At 31.5% G+C, this 19,012-nt stretch overlaps 2 protein-coding genes and 1 long non-coding RNA gene across 4 annotated transcripts; all 3 read left to right on the top strand.

Moving 5' to 3' along the window:
• The first annotated feature begins 875 nt into the window (after window positions 1-875).
• LOC125056724 (organic cation transporter protein-like) lies at window positions 876-11,306 on the top strand. Of its 2 annotated transcripts, none has more exons than XM_047660008.1 (5): window positions 876-1,024; window positions 7,919-8,303; window positions 9,041-9,448; window positions 9,826-10,072; window positions 10,684-11,306. In XM_047660008.1, coding segments are annotated over exons 1-5 (1,470 nt in total). In that variant the 5' UTR covers window positions 876-1,023; the 3' UTR covers window positions 11,113-11,306. The 2 variants fall into 2 exon arrangements, with proteins under 2 accessions (XP_047515964.1, XP_047515957.1); XM_047660001.1 differs by lacking the exon at window positions 876-1,024 and adding an exon at window positions 6,813-6,943.
• Window positions 11,307-12,220: 914 nt separating this feature from the next.
• Window positions 12,221-12,659, top strand: LOC125056750. The gene is made up of 2 exons (XR_007118107.1): window positions 12,221-12,281; window positions 12,495-12,659. It is a non-coding gene; the product is annotated as an uncharacterized LOC125056750 (long non-coding RNA).
• An 829-nt stretch (window positions 12,660-13,488) lies between these two features.
• LOC125056742 (organic cation transporter protein-like) lies at window positions 13,489-18,424 on the top strand. Its single transcript, XM_047660019.1, has 4 exons — window positions 13,489-14,322; window positions 15,294-15,698; window positions 16,209-16,616; window positions 16,844-18,424. The coding sequence occupies exons 2-4, from the start codon at window positions 15,352-15,354 to the stop codon at window positions 17,541-17,543; spliced, it is 1,455 nt and encodes a 484-aa protein (XP_047515975.1). The 5' UTR covers window positions 13,489-14,322; window positions 15,294-15,351; the 3' UTR covers window positions 17,544-18,424.
• Window positions 18,425-19,012: the final 588 nt, after the last annotated feature.

Below are 19,012 nucleotides of genomic sequence, written 5' to 3'. Positions count from 1 at the left end.
ATACAGATTAGTTTGGAGGTGTAGTGAGTAGTGACCGACATTTTCCATTGATTGAAATCCATTATTTTTATCATTTAATTAATAACCATAAATTATTTTTATTTAATAGGTATACCCAACATTCCACTCCATAACGTCGTATATTATTATTTAAAGTACGTAAAGTGTAATTGCTACAAAATTTAAGAAGGAAAAAGCTAAAAGGAAAACGTACTTAGGTTGTTGTGAAATAAATACCAGCTTGTGTTGAAGTTATTTGTAAGTCCATAGTAATTAGGTATCTCGACGCAATTATCGCGTAAGCTTGATTCTAACGAAGTTATTTAATTTTACAATTAAGTTCTTCAAAAGAAAAGTAAGATTTGGTTTTCAAAATAACTAGGGTATTTTAACCGAATACTATATCGGTTAATTTACAATATTTCGTAGATTTTATTTTGTCCCAACTCCTCATAACATCCTCATAACATTAAATAACAGTATCCCAACTAGAGTCGTGCTTAAAACTTGAAACTGAATTTAAAAAAACAACTTTATTACTTCTTCGCAACGAGAATAAGTAAATCAAAGCACGTGTTTTTCGACTTCTGTACGATGATCAATTCTAAATTAACATTTTGAAAGGTCATAATTGTGTTCAGTACTACGTAGCGTACTGAACAAAAATTACGAAGGCACCTTATGTGGACTATAAGACAATCTCCACCGTAAACTAGTAATTTACTTAATTTTAGTTTGTTTGCCGCTACTTCCGTGTGCCTACCGTTGGACGCTGCAGACACGTTTTGAAATCGTAAAGTTCAATAAAGTATAAGATATGCTTATCGCGGGGAAACACTGCGCTTTACAAATCTGGTTATTTTTCTTGCGTATGAGCTTTTAGCTCCGGTTTTCCTTAAATTATTTCGTCATAGTGACCCCTGTATAATAATATTACCACCAGCTCACATCGCGTCACTATGTTTTGGTCCGCGTCGATAGTAGACGCGTAGTTCTAGCCGTTTTGTGATCGGAACACGCAAAAGTAAGTTTGATATTTTAATAATAATTAGATATTAAGAAAATAATTACGAAATATCTTTAAATTAATAATCGCACGTTTTCACAAAAATAATAAAGTCAAAATTATGTTTAACATGTTTATAAAAATAGTATTTTTGGGAGTTCAGTATTAATTAACGACAATTTTTTTTTTTAATTAAAGCGGTTATTCAAAAAGCATTTTTTCAGTGTATGTAAATTTCTGTGTCTCACAAATTACATAATAATATTTTGTAACACTACTTTACATTAATGTTCCAAATAATGAAAAATCTTTTTAAATTAAAGATCACGGGCCATATTGCCATCGTGTCCCTAATTTTTTTATTAACTCTAACCAATTTCTATAAGTCGAGTAAATTCCAATGACCGACATAAAATAAAATATTTTTTTTTTACCTTCAATACATAAACTAAATTCTACCTTTACGTACAAACATCCGACAAATTATTACATGAATTATGATAATACTAATAAAAAATCTAGTTCATTTATTATAAATAATAGAATCTACTCGTTATACATACAGTAATCAATTTCATATCAAGAATGATAATGAGTCATATATAAGATTGTTTAATCAATACATGGAAAAATCATAGCTTTACCTTTGTTAAAAACCCCAATTGCAAGAAGGATCAATTAGTATATATTTTTTATTTACATAACATTAGCCTTATAATTTTATTCGCAATTTGCGACGGAAATACATAAATCTTGTCACGCGATCATCAACCGTTACCACAAACCGCTTCACATAGACATACCACTAAAGAATATAAGTGCTGTAACTTGAGAATTGTTTAATTTGTTTACAATGTTACACTGTCAAGAGAGCGTCTCCACGCTCTGATCTCGCAGAAGGTGGCCGATGGGAGTCACTTTCTTAGTATCAAACAAAATATCGTTTAATCGTTTTATAAATACCACAGAAGCGTAGTCACTCATAAATCATAATACAGCTGTCCCTAGTGTGGATTCTAGATTCTGTAAAATTAGCAACAATGGCTTTTTATTTTTCAAAATAAATATAATATTTTACGTTGCTCCCTTTTTTCACGCGCTTCGTGCGTCGAACATTTTTTTTTATATTGTATCGAAAGTATTGCCACCTTTACCGCGTTTTATCACTAATTTGTAACCAACTTGTGTCATATTCTCTTACCAATGCCTCGACTTAATCCATTTAAGTCTGTTTAGGCATCATTGCGTAAGAGTTGCGAATATTCATACATCCTTGTAGATTTTTGTGTTTTTAGGAACACAAAATCCATTGTGTTTGTTTACTTGGCTTAACTTCACACGTTCCTTCGAAAATTGGTATGACGACTAAGGTATAACAACTTTGAGCATTTTTTGTAATAATTTACACGGGAAATCCTCGTGTTTTATTCACTCTTAGTTGAGCGATGAAGTCAAGCAAAAACGGAATAATACTTGATTCTACTTTTGTAAATGTTTAAACATTTTTCTCAAAACCAATTACCTATATGCCATACTGTGGAAAACACATTAAAAATTAAATCATAAAATAAAAACGTTCTTTAGATTGGTATTTTTTAAAGATTCTACTTTTAATAACCACTTCTGTCAGTGGTCAGTCCTAAATGACCAATATGTCAACCATTTACTATTCAACTTACAAGGAATCTAAAGATATCAAATCTTATTCCTTCGCAGAACAAAACATATACGTATAAGGACGTACTAAAAGTCGGCGATATCTCAGATAGGATTACACTATTATGTTTTCATGTTGGGGTTTACAAAACAAATATAAACATAAAACCTTGTAAAGTATAATAATAATCAAAATATATAATTATTTATAATAAAAAAATAATAAATAGAAAATTAACACAGATTTAAAAAGTTTGGTCCCTGTGGCAGTGTAACTTTAACACTGGCAGAATTTTCTCACTGAATTACCATACTTATTCGTTGAGCGAGGAAAGCACCAGCTCTGGGGTCACTGGTACTATCTACCAGGCGCCAACTCAAATCTTTAATTAGCGCCTGTGCAATTAAACCCTACGGCCCAAGACTCTCTACTCCAAAGAAATGTAAGCATTATATTTCGATGAAATCTTAAACACTGATAATTATCAATTGATGGAGTCGCAATTCAGCGAGGTAATGTGACAGCGTTAAAGGACCAAACTTTTTAAATTTGGGTTGTAGGGCTGTAAAAAAATGTAGGTTTAGAATATTGTAAATACTTAGCTATATTCATTATCATAATATTAAATTACATATTATACATACATTCCTACATAATATTAGCTTTTAGCGTTGTCGGTATTCAGTAGCCCATCCTAAATATTAGCTGCGCACATAAACTTGAATTTCGGGTTTCGCTTTTTTACCATGTTCTGGCGTCATAATAAAATAATTGTTATAAAAGAAAACGGGTTTAATCTCATTACATATTCCGTAAAAACAGCCTGGGATATTTAAAATACGAATTGATTGGCGGATGGGTAAAATTCATACTTGAGATCTAAAAAACAGTGTTCGTGCAACTTGAGTCACAGTTGACGAACTGACTCCCGTATCTAAGTAAGTCTCACCGCTAAATCTTATTTTGTATTATTTGTCGAGTATTTTTATGTATGAAGAATCTTAGTAACGCCTGAGTTCAATAAACTTGACCAATCTGAACCAGTTATGTATAATTTTGATTGACTGTGTTCATGTGATTAAGTAACTGTGCTATGTAAAGTAATAATGGCGATGGAATTATATTAATTATACGTTTCAAAAGTTAATTCATTTCTGCATCGTCCTGTCATTACAATTATTAAAATTCGAGGCAACTACCGGTACTATATGAATGTCAACGTTATTTTTAATGTGACAACTCCGTAGATGGACTGGATCGATATTTGCCTCGACTTTTTTGACTAATTATCACACGATTGGGTGACCCAGGTAGTTGGAGGATACCATTTAATTAATATATTGTTTATTTTGAGATATAAGATTGTTGGTACAAGAACATGCCTCTATGTTCAGAAGAGTAAACAAAGTCATGACCCCTATGACCCCTGGCTGGAAGTGCATCTTGTTACAGAAAGCACTGTTTGAAGAAAATGTCTACCTTTACGACTATAGCGTTTTGAAATTTAATAATTTATAATTCAACACACAACACATATTTATAGCTAAGAGAAAATGCAATGATTTGTGAAATTACATCATATTGTCAGGGTAATCGATCTTCAATTCTTTGACAGTTAAGGCGTTATCAGTTGCTTCGATCCTCTTTGTTTAACAAGTAATTAAACGTTATATTATTCCTTAAATAAATGATACACTATAAGAAGTATTTACGAATAATATATTTCTCATAAAGATTTAAATTCACTAAGAAAATAACAGATAAAATACTAAAGCATACCGTTATTAATTTTTCATTTCAAAATGCATTGTAATAAAAAATGCAATACTTCCTTATCGGTTTTAAATTGTTACCTAACAGTTTTTGTAAAACTTTTTATCGCTGATTTCGTACACGTCAATAATTTATGTAATTTAATACATATATGAAACCCGCATCAGTTGTTTTCATAAGGGCCTGGATAGTAATGGACTTTGAAAGTTATACTAGACCTTATATTAGGAAAGCCCAGAAAACTTGGTTTTGGGTCATTAGAGGAAATCCAGTTTGAATTGTTAATAGCTTATCACAGCATTATGGATTGGATTGGGAAATATCCTAAAATTAAACTCGATTAAAGAGAGTTGCGAAGTGTTTATCGCGAAACTACTTTCAGGAAGCAGGAAAGCTAAGGAATAATTTGATTTCTAGGTATAACTTTCCAAACGATTACTTCCAATGATACGCTTAATCAACTATCTCTTTAGATGAATTAAAAATTTTTCGCATGTTAAGTACTCATTAAAAAACATAATACCTAAATTATAAAAAAGAAAAAATGCAACAGCATTATAAATGTTGTTTGTTATATATTTCCCGTAAAGCAGTACGCAATGTTGTAATAAAGTACATAATAAGGGAAATAGATATTCGCAATTGCGGTCCAATCTATGACCTTTCATCTTATCACATTAGGCCAAGGAGAATCTTAGATCTTAACATCAAAACAAATCATGCTATCACAATTCACGACTCCTAATGTAATCCCACTCATGACAGATATGGAATAAGAGTGTTTGCATTGAGAAGTCCCGTCACCCCACAATGATATAACGCATGTCAATCCGTTTGATACTTTGGTTAAGTACGAGGGGCGGTCAAGAAGTTCGCGGAATGACGGGAAGGGTAATTAAATGGAACATTAAACTATTTTTACTTTTCAATGTTTTCCCCTTTTACCCGCTAACATCCCCATAAACAGCTAACATATTGTAAGATGGTTTGAGGTGTCTTTCCTTAGCGCTCACCCCCGACAACCCGGCCCCGAACTTCCCCGAACTTTTTGACCGCCCCTCGTAGATTCCATCTGTCTGACAAATGTCCTCGAATTTTTGTTACTTGGCACAGTAGAAATAATAATCTATTGGTGAACACATCGCCGTTTATAATACACGCCCAGTTAAATGGATTTTTTATTTTATTAAGCTACCATAACAATTTATACACATAGAAAAAAACAACGCAACATTAGACAGTGATAGATTAAAATATTTTCAAAAAGACTATTTCTTACAGTATAAGAAATGACATGAAGCAGACCTACAAAATATACTTAACATTATGATTAACTTTGTTGTGTAATTGAATTAAAATTACCCACTTAAATAGAGAATAGTATAGCATGTTATAAAAATATATAGTATCATTAGAAACTTTACTTCAAGTTTAAAAAAATAAATCAATTTAAGGTGCCTCAGATTTTGTATCTGTTTCATGATCATTTGTCTAATAGATGATCAGTCTCCTGTGCCTGACACATGCCGTCGACTTTTTGGGTCTAAGGCAAGCCGGTTTTCTCAGGATGTTTTTCACAATTCGAAGTTAAATGCCATATAGAATGAAAGTCCATTGGTGCACAGCCGGTGATCGAACCTACGACCTCAGGTATGAGAGTCGCACACTAAAGCCACTAGGACAACACTGCTGTTTACTTCTAGCTTATTAAACCGAAAATCGTCAGACAGATTTCAGAATATTACATATACCTTGTTTTGGGCCTTACTTTATTAAACCTAAGTTTTTTGCGTGTTGATGAAGATAACGAATCACACAACTAGACAGATAATTCTATAATGATTTCAATGCAAAAAATAGTTATTTAATTTTCCTGGTTATTTAAGTTTTTACATACAGATTGTAAGCGGAACTACTTAATATATTTCTTATATTTTGACGGATTGTTTACATATAACGTGATGTACACATCGACTGATTGTATTTCCTCGAAATCTATGGCCAAGAATCATGAACGTTAATTATGACTGCTCATTATCTATAGGAGCAGGGCTGCTCGCCTGATAATATAGGTTGTAGGTCATTCTCCGCAGACATCTGTACATTATCATCAAATTACTGAGGACAAGATCGCGCAGTGCAAAGTTTAAGTTAACAGACTTTACTAAATACTACGACATACTATATTTTTTTAAATTTAAATCCTAACCGACCCAGAGAAGCATGATAGTACCACAATTAAAAAGACATATGTTATAATTAATTCAAATAATAAAGTATCTTTAAAGCTTGGCAGAATAACATTTTCACCGATTGTGATAATGTTATTTTAAACGAACACAGGAAACTATTACAACAATTGCGATTGAACTCGCGCAGTACCCGACACTTTGAAAGCTTAGAGTCAGTTGTAGAGTCACACAACGCGGTGGTCTTTTCCAATAGATCGTAATAAAGTTAATTCAAAATGACAGTAGAAAGTGAAACTGAAAGTAAAGATAAGGCTGGTGAGTTTTATTTACTGTCATAGTTTAACCGTTTTTAGAAATAGGAGTTTTTCTCGACGAAATCTCTTCTTATCTCGATTACTCGTACTCGATAACTCGCCATGATCAGGATCCCATGATCTTAGAAAAGTCGAGGGATAACCTAATAATCACATTTTGCTAAGCAATTTAGGTATTTTTATGCTCACGTGCATTACTGTGCTGTACAATCAGTCACAACTTAATCAAGACCCTGAATATTGCAATAATGAATATTGAATATTGCGTCTTTCATAGTTATTGGTTATTGGAGATATCGATTTATTATCAAAACAATTTTACCCGTTGAAAAATGTTTTACAATAAATTAAAAGCGTGATGGTAAAATTATTTGAGTTTAAATTTTAAATTCCAAGTATTAATTATGTAAAATGTAAATGATAAATTCTGCGTTATCTCGAGTTATTCACATATTTTTAAATTTATAATCAACCCCTTTTAATAATAATTTATTTGCCAGAATATGGTACAAAAATGTTATTGTGGTACAATCTAAGGTTCGTATATTCTGCAACACATAATAAGCGTGTAAATTTGTCTTAAAAGGAATTTCACATATAAGTGACATACATTATGAGTCATATCGTTATAGTAAATTCTTATATTATTTGTAGTGATAAAATATCACATTATTAAAATATATTATTACGTTATCAAATTAATATTAATTGTAATGTTTTACGCAAATAATCATTAATAGAATAATATTTTTTTCCAAAAGTAGTACATTAAGTTGATTTTTAAAAACTCTAGTATTTAATTATGTATATGTTATAGTTGTTATGATATTACAACAGTATGAAAAAGTTACGTTTTAAGAATTGTTTGTATGGAATATCTTTTAGTATAAATAGATTATATATTATAGATCTTAATATTTTATTATTTTTTTATTCTCTAATTTAGTATTTTTTTAAATAATATAATTTTTTTCAGTGTTGGAGAACGAATCAAACAACGTAGAGCAACAGAAACAAGCCGCAACAGAAGATCCAATAACCAAAGCGATTGGTGCAATCGGAAAATGGCAGATATGGATATGTTGCATCGTTTTCCTGGTAAAATTTCCTGTCGCCTGGCATCAGATGAGCATTATCTTCCTGGCTCCTCCCATGAACTTTACGTGTTCAGGCAATGATGAATTTAACAGCAAGTGTACAAACTGTACCGAATACAAGTACGACCACTCAGTCTTCGGTGAAACAATTGTATCGCAATGGGATTTAGTGTGCGACAGAGAGTGGCTAAAGAATGCGACGCAAACAATTTTTATGCTTGGAATCCTTGTAGGGAACATGGTCTTTGGACATCTATCTGACAGGTAATTGACGACCCCACTGCTAAATCGGTACATCCTGTTGTATTTCCGGATAAGATTAAGGCAAAAGTGGTTCAATAAGACGGTGGCCCAGATGTATGATGAACCAAATTTGCGTGTTCAATTACAATATCGGGGTCAGAGTTGCCGATGACATTGATTTATATTCATGAATAATCGCATTTTTGATTCCTAACAAATTCAAATGTTACATACGTAATGAGTACATAGAAAATTAAATTAGACTTTAAATAAGAAATATCAGCAATTCATTGAAACAGGTGTATGGAACGATCATTCAATACAATTATAGTTTACGCAGGTTTTGTGATAAAATCCTGATCCTGATAAATGATTAAGTTTGGTAATCTATACAAAGTATTGGTTGCCTGGAAGTGATCGCTCGAAATCGGGCCGCCAGTTGTTGTCCTTTTTATTTAATGTCAATAAATAAAATTTTATTAATATTATAATTATATTTAAAAGTTAATCATTAAACCTGCTTGACAACTATTAGGTATGGCATATACTAAGCAAAAGCAACATTTTTTTTTTAATTTTGTTGATTTCGTTTTAAAATTTACGCAAAAATTTAAAAATTGTTAAAAAAAATTATGACATTAAACAGTGAAGTTTTTTTAATTATTTCTAAAAAGATAATTAGTAGCTGTAGTAGATAATTATTTGAGAAAAAAAAATTGTTACGACAATTTTCATATAACGTTACTTTATAATTTCAGATACGGCCGACGCATACCATTTCTAATAGCTGTATTCCTCCAGCTATTATCTGGTGTCACCACTGCCTACTCCGTCAACTGGCATATGTTCACCACTCTCCGTTTTTTCTTGGCCGTCGCTACGGGAGGAACAATGGTTACCAGCTTCGTCCTCACTATGGAACTCATTGGAACCAAATACAGAGACACTGTTGGAATCATCTACCAGATCCCATTTAATCTCGGCCATTTATCGTTACCCTTATTTGGATATTTTCTACGAAGCTGGAACCACTTTCAACTAGCTATTTCACTACCATCAATAATATTTTTGAGTTACTACTATCTTCTACCAGAGTCTCCCAGGTGGTTGTTGACAGTTGGTAAAGATGACGAAGCTCGCACGATTCTAGAAAATGCAGCAAAACGGTACTTATTATTTTGATACATAACGAAATTGCTTATATTCCCATTTATTTAGATATTAAGATGTTTAAAGAATATTTTTGTCTATTGTCTTAAATAAGAAACATTATTCTGTGGGTAACAAGTTAAGAACTAAACGACTATTGGCTAAAACAACCTTACATTCGTACTTAGTTTGACTATGAAAAACAGTAACGAAAGTTAATTGTTTGTTTACATCTAATTTAATAAATTATAGATTGTAAAAGCTTAAGATCTCGCCTCTTACTTTTCAATTTTATTTAAATCTTTGTGGTTTAAATAACCTTTATATGATAATCAAGCAATAGTATCACCCGTATCTTAAACTCCAATTTATATAGAAAAATACTGCTTTTCAGAAATGGACGATCTACTGAAGGAATTGCATCGTTCACCCAAAAGATGGCGATGGAAGTGAACAGCGGTTCCAATAAAGAGCGAGCGTCTTTCGTGGCGTTGTTCAGAACTCCAAGACTCCGGACAAGGACCTTAGCGATCTGCTTCAATTGGTTTGTCTGTGGATTCTGCTTCTTCGGCGTATCTCAGTATATAGGCCATGTATCAGGAAACATCTTCAGTAACGTCGCTATATCGGCTGCTATATTGGTAAGTAAAGAACCTACAACCCTAATCTAGGCTTTAGATTTAGCCGTTTTCTTAATATTCATTTAATAGGCTATAGCTCATATGCCGTCGGCATTTGGTTCCGTACGTAGAAGTAAAATATATATATCCAGCTTAACTTTGAGCTTAAAGCTGGTTCTAGAACTGGAAACCCGAAAGCATAAGTACCAGCAACCTTCCATTAGCACTGTAACTTTGTCGCTTATCCCTAACATAATGGGCTCTATTGGTACACACCAGTAATTCAAATACAAGACCTCTGGGTCTGAATGAATGGGTGGGAATCAGTCATCATCAATCATCTTTGATTGAGTCTAATGATACGTAAATTGTAGCTAGGAATAACAGTTATGTCGTCGAGTCCAATTTGATTAATAAATAATTCATTTAATCCAATCATAAACCATACCAGTACTAGTAAAAACTTGAAAAATATTATATTTTTCCAAAAATAATTATAATATGAAAGTATAAGGTGTAAAATGTTATTTGAAAACAACTGATTTCAGAGAGTTGTAGGCAGATAAAATTTTTATTAGCTACTAAACACTCAATCTTACGGCATTCTTAACAACTATTTTTTTTTCTTTCAGGTCCCCGGTACCATAATTTCGATATATGCTAACCAGCTGCTTGGACGGAAGATTACACTGATGAGCTCCAATTTCGTGACAGGCTTAAGCTGTCTCCTCATAACCGTTGTTCCTAAATCCATTACCAGCCACTTGGTCCTTGGCTGCGCTGGTCTTTGGGGCATGAGTATATCATTCGCCACAGTTTATTTGTATGCCGGAGAACTCTTCCCAACTGTTGTAAGGAATTCCGGAGTCGGTCTTTCTTCTACCGTAGCTAGAATAGGTTCTATGGTCGCACCCTTCATAGCTACATTGGGGCATAGAAATCCATGGCTACCGCCTGTATTATTTGGTATTACGCCGCTGATAGGGTCTTGTCTTTGCTTATTATTACCAGATACTAGAGGAAAGAGACTGCCGGATACCTTAGAAGAGGGAGAAGAGTAAATCTTAAGTATTTATTGGTTGGCTTAATAGTATTAGCATGGAGCTTGTGCAGCTAAAAGAGTTAAGAGTTTGTACAGTAAAGATAGATTGATGTTGTTATTTGAACCTTGTAGTTGAAATATATGACGGCTGTGATATAACGAAACTGTAATGATATTTTTTAAAAAATTAAATATATTTAATTTTAAACTGAATATTTATTTATTTATAATAGCTTGTCAACGCTCGGCACTAATACATTGGTACAAGAAAAATAAAATACAATTTTAAGGTGACAAGCACTTAGGTGACAAGGCTTAGAACATACACGAAGATACAATAAAAAATTACACAAAACAATGAAATTATAAGAAGTAAACAAAAATCGAAATTGAAGACATCGCAATGTAACTAATTAATCATTTATTGCTACATTTCGCTCTATAGATAATATTTAATCCATTGTATGAAAAAACAACAATTAGACTAGATCGCAAAACATGCCTTTATTTTGGCCGTTATGGTGTTTGCTTTATAATACTTCTGTACTAAAACTAATTTGACGTAAACAAGCTACCTTATACGCCGTTGATGTCATAACAAAGACAATTAATTGTCTACGATATCTCATCTCTACCAGAGATAAACAGCTGACGGTTATTTTCATTTACGTCGTGTTTACAACGCACTTATGAAATATTGACTTCCCAGGGGGCCTACCATGAACTTTCTTAAAACAATCCAGTTGAGATGCAGTTGAGTTTAGGTACCTAAAGTCAATCGCATTTTTTCGTACCATGACCGCCTATAAGCTGAATCGTATTTGCATCGCAAGACCGAATGAAAGAACGATAATTTTGTTTGTGGTTTCTATGTAAGTTTAGAAATTTAACTGTCAAACTTACTTCGACAGATGTTTCTATAAAAATAAATAAAATATAAAATTATTTTAAATAATTCATCAATTATAATAAGCTATTATGTCTTAATATATATTTATTTAATATAAAACTATTCTTTTGATATATTTTAAATTTAAAGTTTTCTGGTGCTGTGCAGTTGACACTTATTATTTTTAAACGTTTCCTTCAAATTTTGATAGGAGCTTTCAATATATTTGGTGTTTACAAAATTTCGGTTTCATAAATATAGTTTTACAAATTGTTTAACTTATAAAATAATATGATGGGGTAAGTATTGTTCAAAAATTGGTTTATTAAAAATAAATATCTATATCGAAGTGAATTGCTGATATTAAACTCTTTGCATAAGATATTACAATCAACCTATTACTTGAAAATCATCAAGTAAATAATGATAAAAATTGATTCCTTAATATTTTACAAATTCAATTTATACGTTAACTAATTCATATAATATAAATAATTCTATTGTCTTTACAGCTTAAACCTGACAAACTCGCTGAATTGAGAGAAGAAAATATATAAATGAATATATGTTTATATCCAATTGAACATTGCCTGATTCAAGACAAGACAAGACAAGATTTTTCTATCTTGATGGAGTCATCCTAACTAAATAAATACTGTTATTGTAATACTTTCAAATGGCTTATTATTTACACATTATAAATTTGAGAAACACCTCTGTTTTTTTAAAGAAAAAGCAGAGGAGAATAATACAATTCATGAACATAATGAGGAAAAATTTAACTATAATAAATATCTACTAGTGATATGGCATTATTATTTATTGTAAATATGATACAATAGGGGAATTATGTTTTTGTTAGACATGCCTAAATAATTAATTAAAATATATTTGAACCATGTGCAATTATTTGTAGGTATACACTGAAATCTTCAATGAGTCAAAGTAGTTAATCTATAATAAATTATAAAATCAATATCTTCGAAGTCGGTAGAAGGGCATTGCCGTCTTGTTTCTCATCTCCGTCGATATTTTAATAATTTATTTATTATCACACTCTCTAAACTCAAAATACCCCAAAATATAAAAATTATATTTTCTTTCATATGTTAGCCATAGTAGATAAATCTTATTATTTTAACTTTATTAACAAGTTTTAATACAAATATTGAATTTTATAGGTTCTAAACTATTATTTGGACATTTCGATACAAAAAAGTTGAACAAAAAGTAACTTTTTTAGAATCGCTTATCCTGTCATAGTTGGAAGGCGCAACTGTCAAATTTCGGTTCAGCCGAGCGGTCATGGTACGGATTTTCATACAAATTGAACGAACGAAATCTGATAATCGCTAAGGTCACGTGGGAACCTAAACTGTCTCGTTTTTTCGATGTCATGGTACGAATTAGCGATGCAGCTCAGTTGTAGGTTGTCAATAGGCTCGCAATAAGAGTTCATGGTAGGCCCCCAGAATATTGATGTGCAATGTGCATATATGTACATATTATGAAAAATATACCGATAAATAATAAAATCTATTTGACAAAATAATAAATAATAATAACAATGTGTAAAATTTGGTAACCCTTCAGGATTCCTAGCTCATAACAAAGTTAATATATATTTTTTTTAGTTACAATTTTGATTAATCGTTCACAACGACTTCTTGATGAAGAATAATTGTAAAAGAAATGACGTTTAAAGTTGACCCGAAATTTTATGTTAAAAGTTATTTAATAATTTAATGTATAATACTGTAAAGTTTATTAGTATAACAAGTAAAGAAAAAAAATGCACATTCATAAATACATACACAGACACACACACCCATACACTCATAAACATACTCCATGTGGTTTCCTTATATATAAAATTATTTTATTATTGTTTATTAAGCATACATTTACTCTACGTTTTAAGACGAGGCGATCCGAAGTAGTGGGGGCCTGATGACCTATAACACAGGTACTCTTACCTTTAACAGGTATCAGACTCACACAAACAAGCATTTCCTCATTATTAATAAATGTTGCTTTATTTTGTGCAAGTATGTAAGTTTTTGTGAAAAAACTAAAGATTATTATTATTAATTTTAACATTGTGTCACCAAATACTTGAGAGTTAAGTATAAATTAATATAGAAAAAAATATAGTATAGTTTAGTAATATATTATTGAGTTAAGGATAAATGATAACGATATATACCTACTGCTTAAAGATTAGCGTGGGCATAAAAGGAGCTCCTGCGTTCTATCAGTGATAAACTCTTACATGTGCTACATCACAGCTGAATGATACAAGTTTTTTGATAGAATTATATAATGGATGTTTACATAATCGTAAGTAAAATTAATTAAATTAAATTAATTTATCTCCTCGATTAAAAATAAGTGCGTGCGTACAAAGTACACATGTCAGAAGTGAAACTTCTTTGGCAAACTATTTTTTAAGTCTTGTTCATATTATTTATACAAATTTTAAACTTTAGATTTCCGAGACTTAAAGGGCGTGAAAAAGGAAGATATGTTAGGAATTTACCGCATTTAATAGTCATTAAAATATTAAAAGTGTCGAATATTAATACAAATTATTAATTTAATTTATTTCTTCGATAATAAAAACACGTGGCATTTTAAATAACAATTCGTCATTTGAGATTACAATAAATCATTTTGCATAAAAATAAAATACTAATATTTCATAAATTCTCTTTAAATTTAATTAAAAAAAAAGAATTTCTATAAAGTTCCGTAAAAAATTTACCCTCATGCGCCTAAAGAAGTTTCACTTCAAAAATATAAAGGCACTAATTTAACCCTTGTAAAATATTATTTAATTCTTATATTTTTTTTAATGGCTTAATACTTTGGCAATAGAGATGACACTTTCTTCACTATACTGTTTTTCGATACTTATAGTAGTTTTACTTTTAATAAATTGTCTTGTTTGCTTAAGATTTAAACAGACTTCTGCCCTGCGATTCTGTAACTCACTTTTCGAACTCACACAGCGGTTTTCGCATCGGCGGTCGCCCTCAAATATAAGTCGTGAAGCAGTCATTTTATGATTTGGCATTCTGATAAACAATAAACTAAAAGCTCCCACCTTTTCTGAGTTACAGAATCGCAAGTCTGTAGAGCGATATTTAAAAAAAATTACTTCTCATAATTTCAGTACATTATTAAAGAAGTGAAGAACTGAACGATTATATCATTACCGTTTAAGCCACTCAACGCAATTTATTGCACACTAATTATTGTATTTTTTGTAAATTTTACACGAAAATTCAAATTTCTATTGGGTATTGTAGGTACTTCAGCGCCATTGATTTGTACATGGTTGACTATATGCCACATAACAGGTGAAACATGACAAGTGAGGATCTTCTGGAGACCGTTATCGGTCGTTTTGGAAGATATCAAGTGTTGATCTATTTGCTGCTGATGGTGGGTCGGCTACCGTCCGACTACCAATTATCTAACGTCGTATTTCTTGTGCCAAACGTTGAATATGTCTGCATGGATGAAGGAGCGTACAATTTAACCAACCATTGTCCGTGTGATAACCCGGTTTATGATACAAGTACTATACACAGTTCTGTACCAACTACATGGAATCTTATCTGTAAGAAACGTCATCTTGGGAGCTTATCTCAGTCAGTTTTACAAGCCGGAATTCTGACTGGTAGTCTGGCTTATGGGCATATTTCTGACAGGTAAATATTTCTTTATCGTTGAGTATCAAATGCATGAAAGAATTATATTTATTTCAATACACGTAGAATTTATCAATTTAACATTTTAATTTATGAATATTATTATATATCATAATCGATGTTCGAAATCCATATTATTTTGGTTTCATAAATTTTGTTGAGGGTCATCTTGAATATTTTAACTTGACCGATAGTCACATACATTCTTTGATTGACTTACTGTTTTGTTTCACTCGATTTATTTTAGACGCATTTAGATTTTGTTTACCTTTTTACTAATCATATTTTTTAATATCTAGTTACGTCCTAACCACGAATGAGAGGCTGTAAGATAGGCAATACGCCTTTAATTATTTTTTAAATAAAATGTTCAGCTAATTATCTATTAGGCATCTGGAATGTATCTAACCCAAGTTCTATTAAACATAACGCGAGTCGACAAAGAGTATACATTAGAATGCTCCACCAATGAGTGTATCGAAAACTTCAGCTGTATTTTACTTTTTCTAGGTACGGACGCCGTCCCGCCATTCTACTTGCATTCGCATTACAGTTATTATTTGTAACAACGTCTGCCTTCGTTCCGTACCTATGGATGTTTATTGTTTGCCGATTTCTGATGGGAACTTCATGTGGAGGAAGCTTAATTTGTTGTTATGTGATGATAATGGAACTTTCAGGAATGACATTCCGACCATACCTAACAGGTTTAATAGAAATTGCCTATACGTTCAGCTACGCGACACTTCCTATTATAGCGTATTTTGTGAGAGATTGGAACTATCTACAACTGTCCACATCATTGCCGTGGCTATTTGTTTTGTTGTATTATAACTTCCTACCAGAATCCCCTCGATGGTTAATTACTATGGGAAGAAAAGAAGAGGCTGTAAAAGTTCTCACCTACATTGCCAAAAAGTAAGTGAAAATGAAATAGCGTATTCGTATAAAAGCTAGCAATGGAAGCCTACATATTATCCTTCTATTGTTTTATTTTATTTTATTCACTACATTAATACTAATAGAATGTTCAAAAAACATAATATCACATATCTGTACCTTATCTCAATCCAAGTTATCTATCTGTAGTATAATATTGATAAAAAAGTATATCTTAAAATTTAAATTGATCAAATGTATTTCAGAAATAAGAAGCCAACAGAAAACATTAAAACTATTGTTGAAAAGGAAGTCTTACAATGTAGCAAAGTTCAAAACAATGCTGGCTCTTATTTGGATCTATTCAAGACGTCGAAGATGAGAATGTACACGTTAATCAATGGTGTAGTTTGGTTCTGCTGTTCCCACACATTCTTCGGTATCAACCAGTACATTGGCCGTCTACCAGGCAATATATATGTTAATGTATTTATATCAGCCGTCAGCATAGTACCAGGATTGTTTCTGGTTGTTGTAGCATCTCTGTACTTCAGTCGAAAAGTGTCTCTTGTACTGTCATTCGCTGCTGCAGGAGTAACTTTATTGGTTATTATTTTCATACCCAGTCAAATGACAAATACAATTGTAGGTTTTGCGATTGTCGGTCAGGTGATTAATTACGTATCATTTATTTTGATATATCTCTATACTTCTGAAGTATTCCCAACTGTTGTAAGAAATTCAGCTATGGGATTTGTGTCTATGTGTGCTAGGATAGGTGGGTTTATTGCACCCTTCGTGGTGGATATTAATGCAGCTCCGTGGGTATCAGTTTTAATATTTAGTACAGTATCATTTTTGGCCGGTTTTATGTGCTTGCTTGTGCGAGAAACAAAAGGCATAGTCCTTCTAAATACGATAGAAGAAATGGAAAAGTATGATAACAAAAAAAAACCGGTGAGCTAGTATTAAGTAACAATAACCTATTAACTTTATCTCTCTTAATTATCTTAAAAATGATGGTAACATTAGCTAGAAAATTATATATAATTTAAAGCTATTTCATGTATTTCAAGTCGTCATGTATCTTTGTAAGATTTTGCATAATAGTTCGCACTTAAAAACTATTTCTGCGCATTTACGATTCTTGTCATAGTAGGTGTTGGAAAATTAGTCTTAGGAAACATATATTAAGAAGTATCTTAATGAGTTGAATGAGTACATGAATATATAACTCTAGCTTAAATTAAGTCTTATATAACGTGTTCACTAATTTTGCCTTAATATGTGTTTAACTGTAATACTACCATGTATATTTCCAAGACGACTTTTTTGTATGTATGTTAGTTTCTTAGACGTTTATACCCTTTTTTATATATAAATTTCCAAATTACGGCTCGTGTGGTGCGGGACCTTATTTAATACAAATATTTTTTTCAAATATACATATTAAGAAATTTCCTAATATATAATACATTAAGCGTAGTCGGCTCTTTATCTTACTTTCTTAAAGCCGTAAAATCAGCTCTAATCATTATGATTGAAAGGATCTGGCAAATAATTGTGTTGTATATTTAATATATAGGTTATAGTCATAAATAATTCAACTTCATTTGTGATTTATAGATTTATGTGTCACATACAAGTAGTGTTTTTTCTATATTTAAGGTTCGGGATAGTTATATTTAGTTGAAGAGCCCCCACTACTACAAGTTAAATTATAACTTCAGACTCTCGTAAATCATAATTGCATTTAAAATAAGTAATGTTTGTAAAAAGCTTCATTCGATGTCCAAGATGTCCTTCACTATATATAAGATAGAATAATTAAACAAACACTATTTTAATATTGTTGTATTATTATTAGCTATTTATTGTTTAAATTCCAACGTTCCTTCATTTTTTATTGGTGTTTTACTTTTATGAAAATTTATCCCGCTAATAAAAACAAAAGAGGCTTCCTAGAACCTCAAAACGTCAACATCTGTTAAAAACTCGATTTTCGAAAATTTTCAATTTTCTTAGCGGGAAGTTAAAAAGAAGAATAATAAAAATATGAAAAAAATAATAATAATGAAACGTAAAATTTTATGTATTTCCTATTTTAATTCGCTCAGCGAAGCGGGCGGGAAACGGCTAGTTTAATTATAAAGAAAACTCTTTTTAAAAATAAATCTTAATCCAAAGTAACAATGATGTTTACAGTATATTAATAAATGAAACACTATAATCATTTAAAAACATCCCGGGGTCATAATATCATTAAAGGTTCAAGCATTTCCTGGCTGTATGGCATTGTTGATATGCAAGAACAGCACCAGTTATTCATTGAACGCTACCACGCCCCGACTATATTGTTTGACTAGCCCCCGTGCTTGAAACATAACTGTAGATTTATTTTAGTAGAGCTGGTTATTCGGAATAAAATAGGAATT

The sequence above is a fragment of the Pieris napi genome, chromosome 2 (assembly GCF_905475465.1).
Source record: "Pieris napi chromosome 2, ilPieNapi1.2, whole genome shotgun sequence".
NCBI lineage: Eukaryota > Metazoa > Arthropoda > Insecta > Lepidoptera > Pieridae > Pieris > Pieris napi.
The sequence above is the reverse complement of the archived record's forward strand: the minus strand, read 5'-3'. Positions and strand labels throughout refer to the sequence as shown.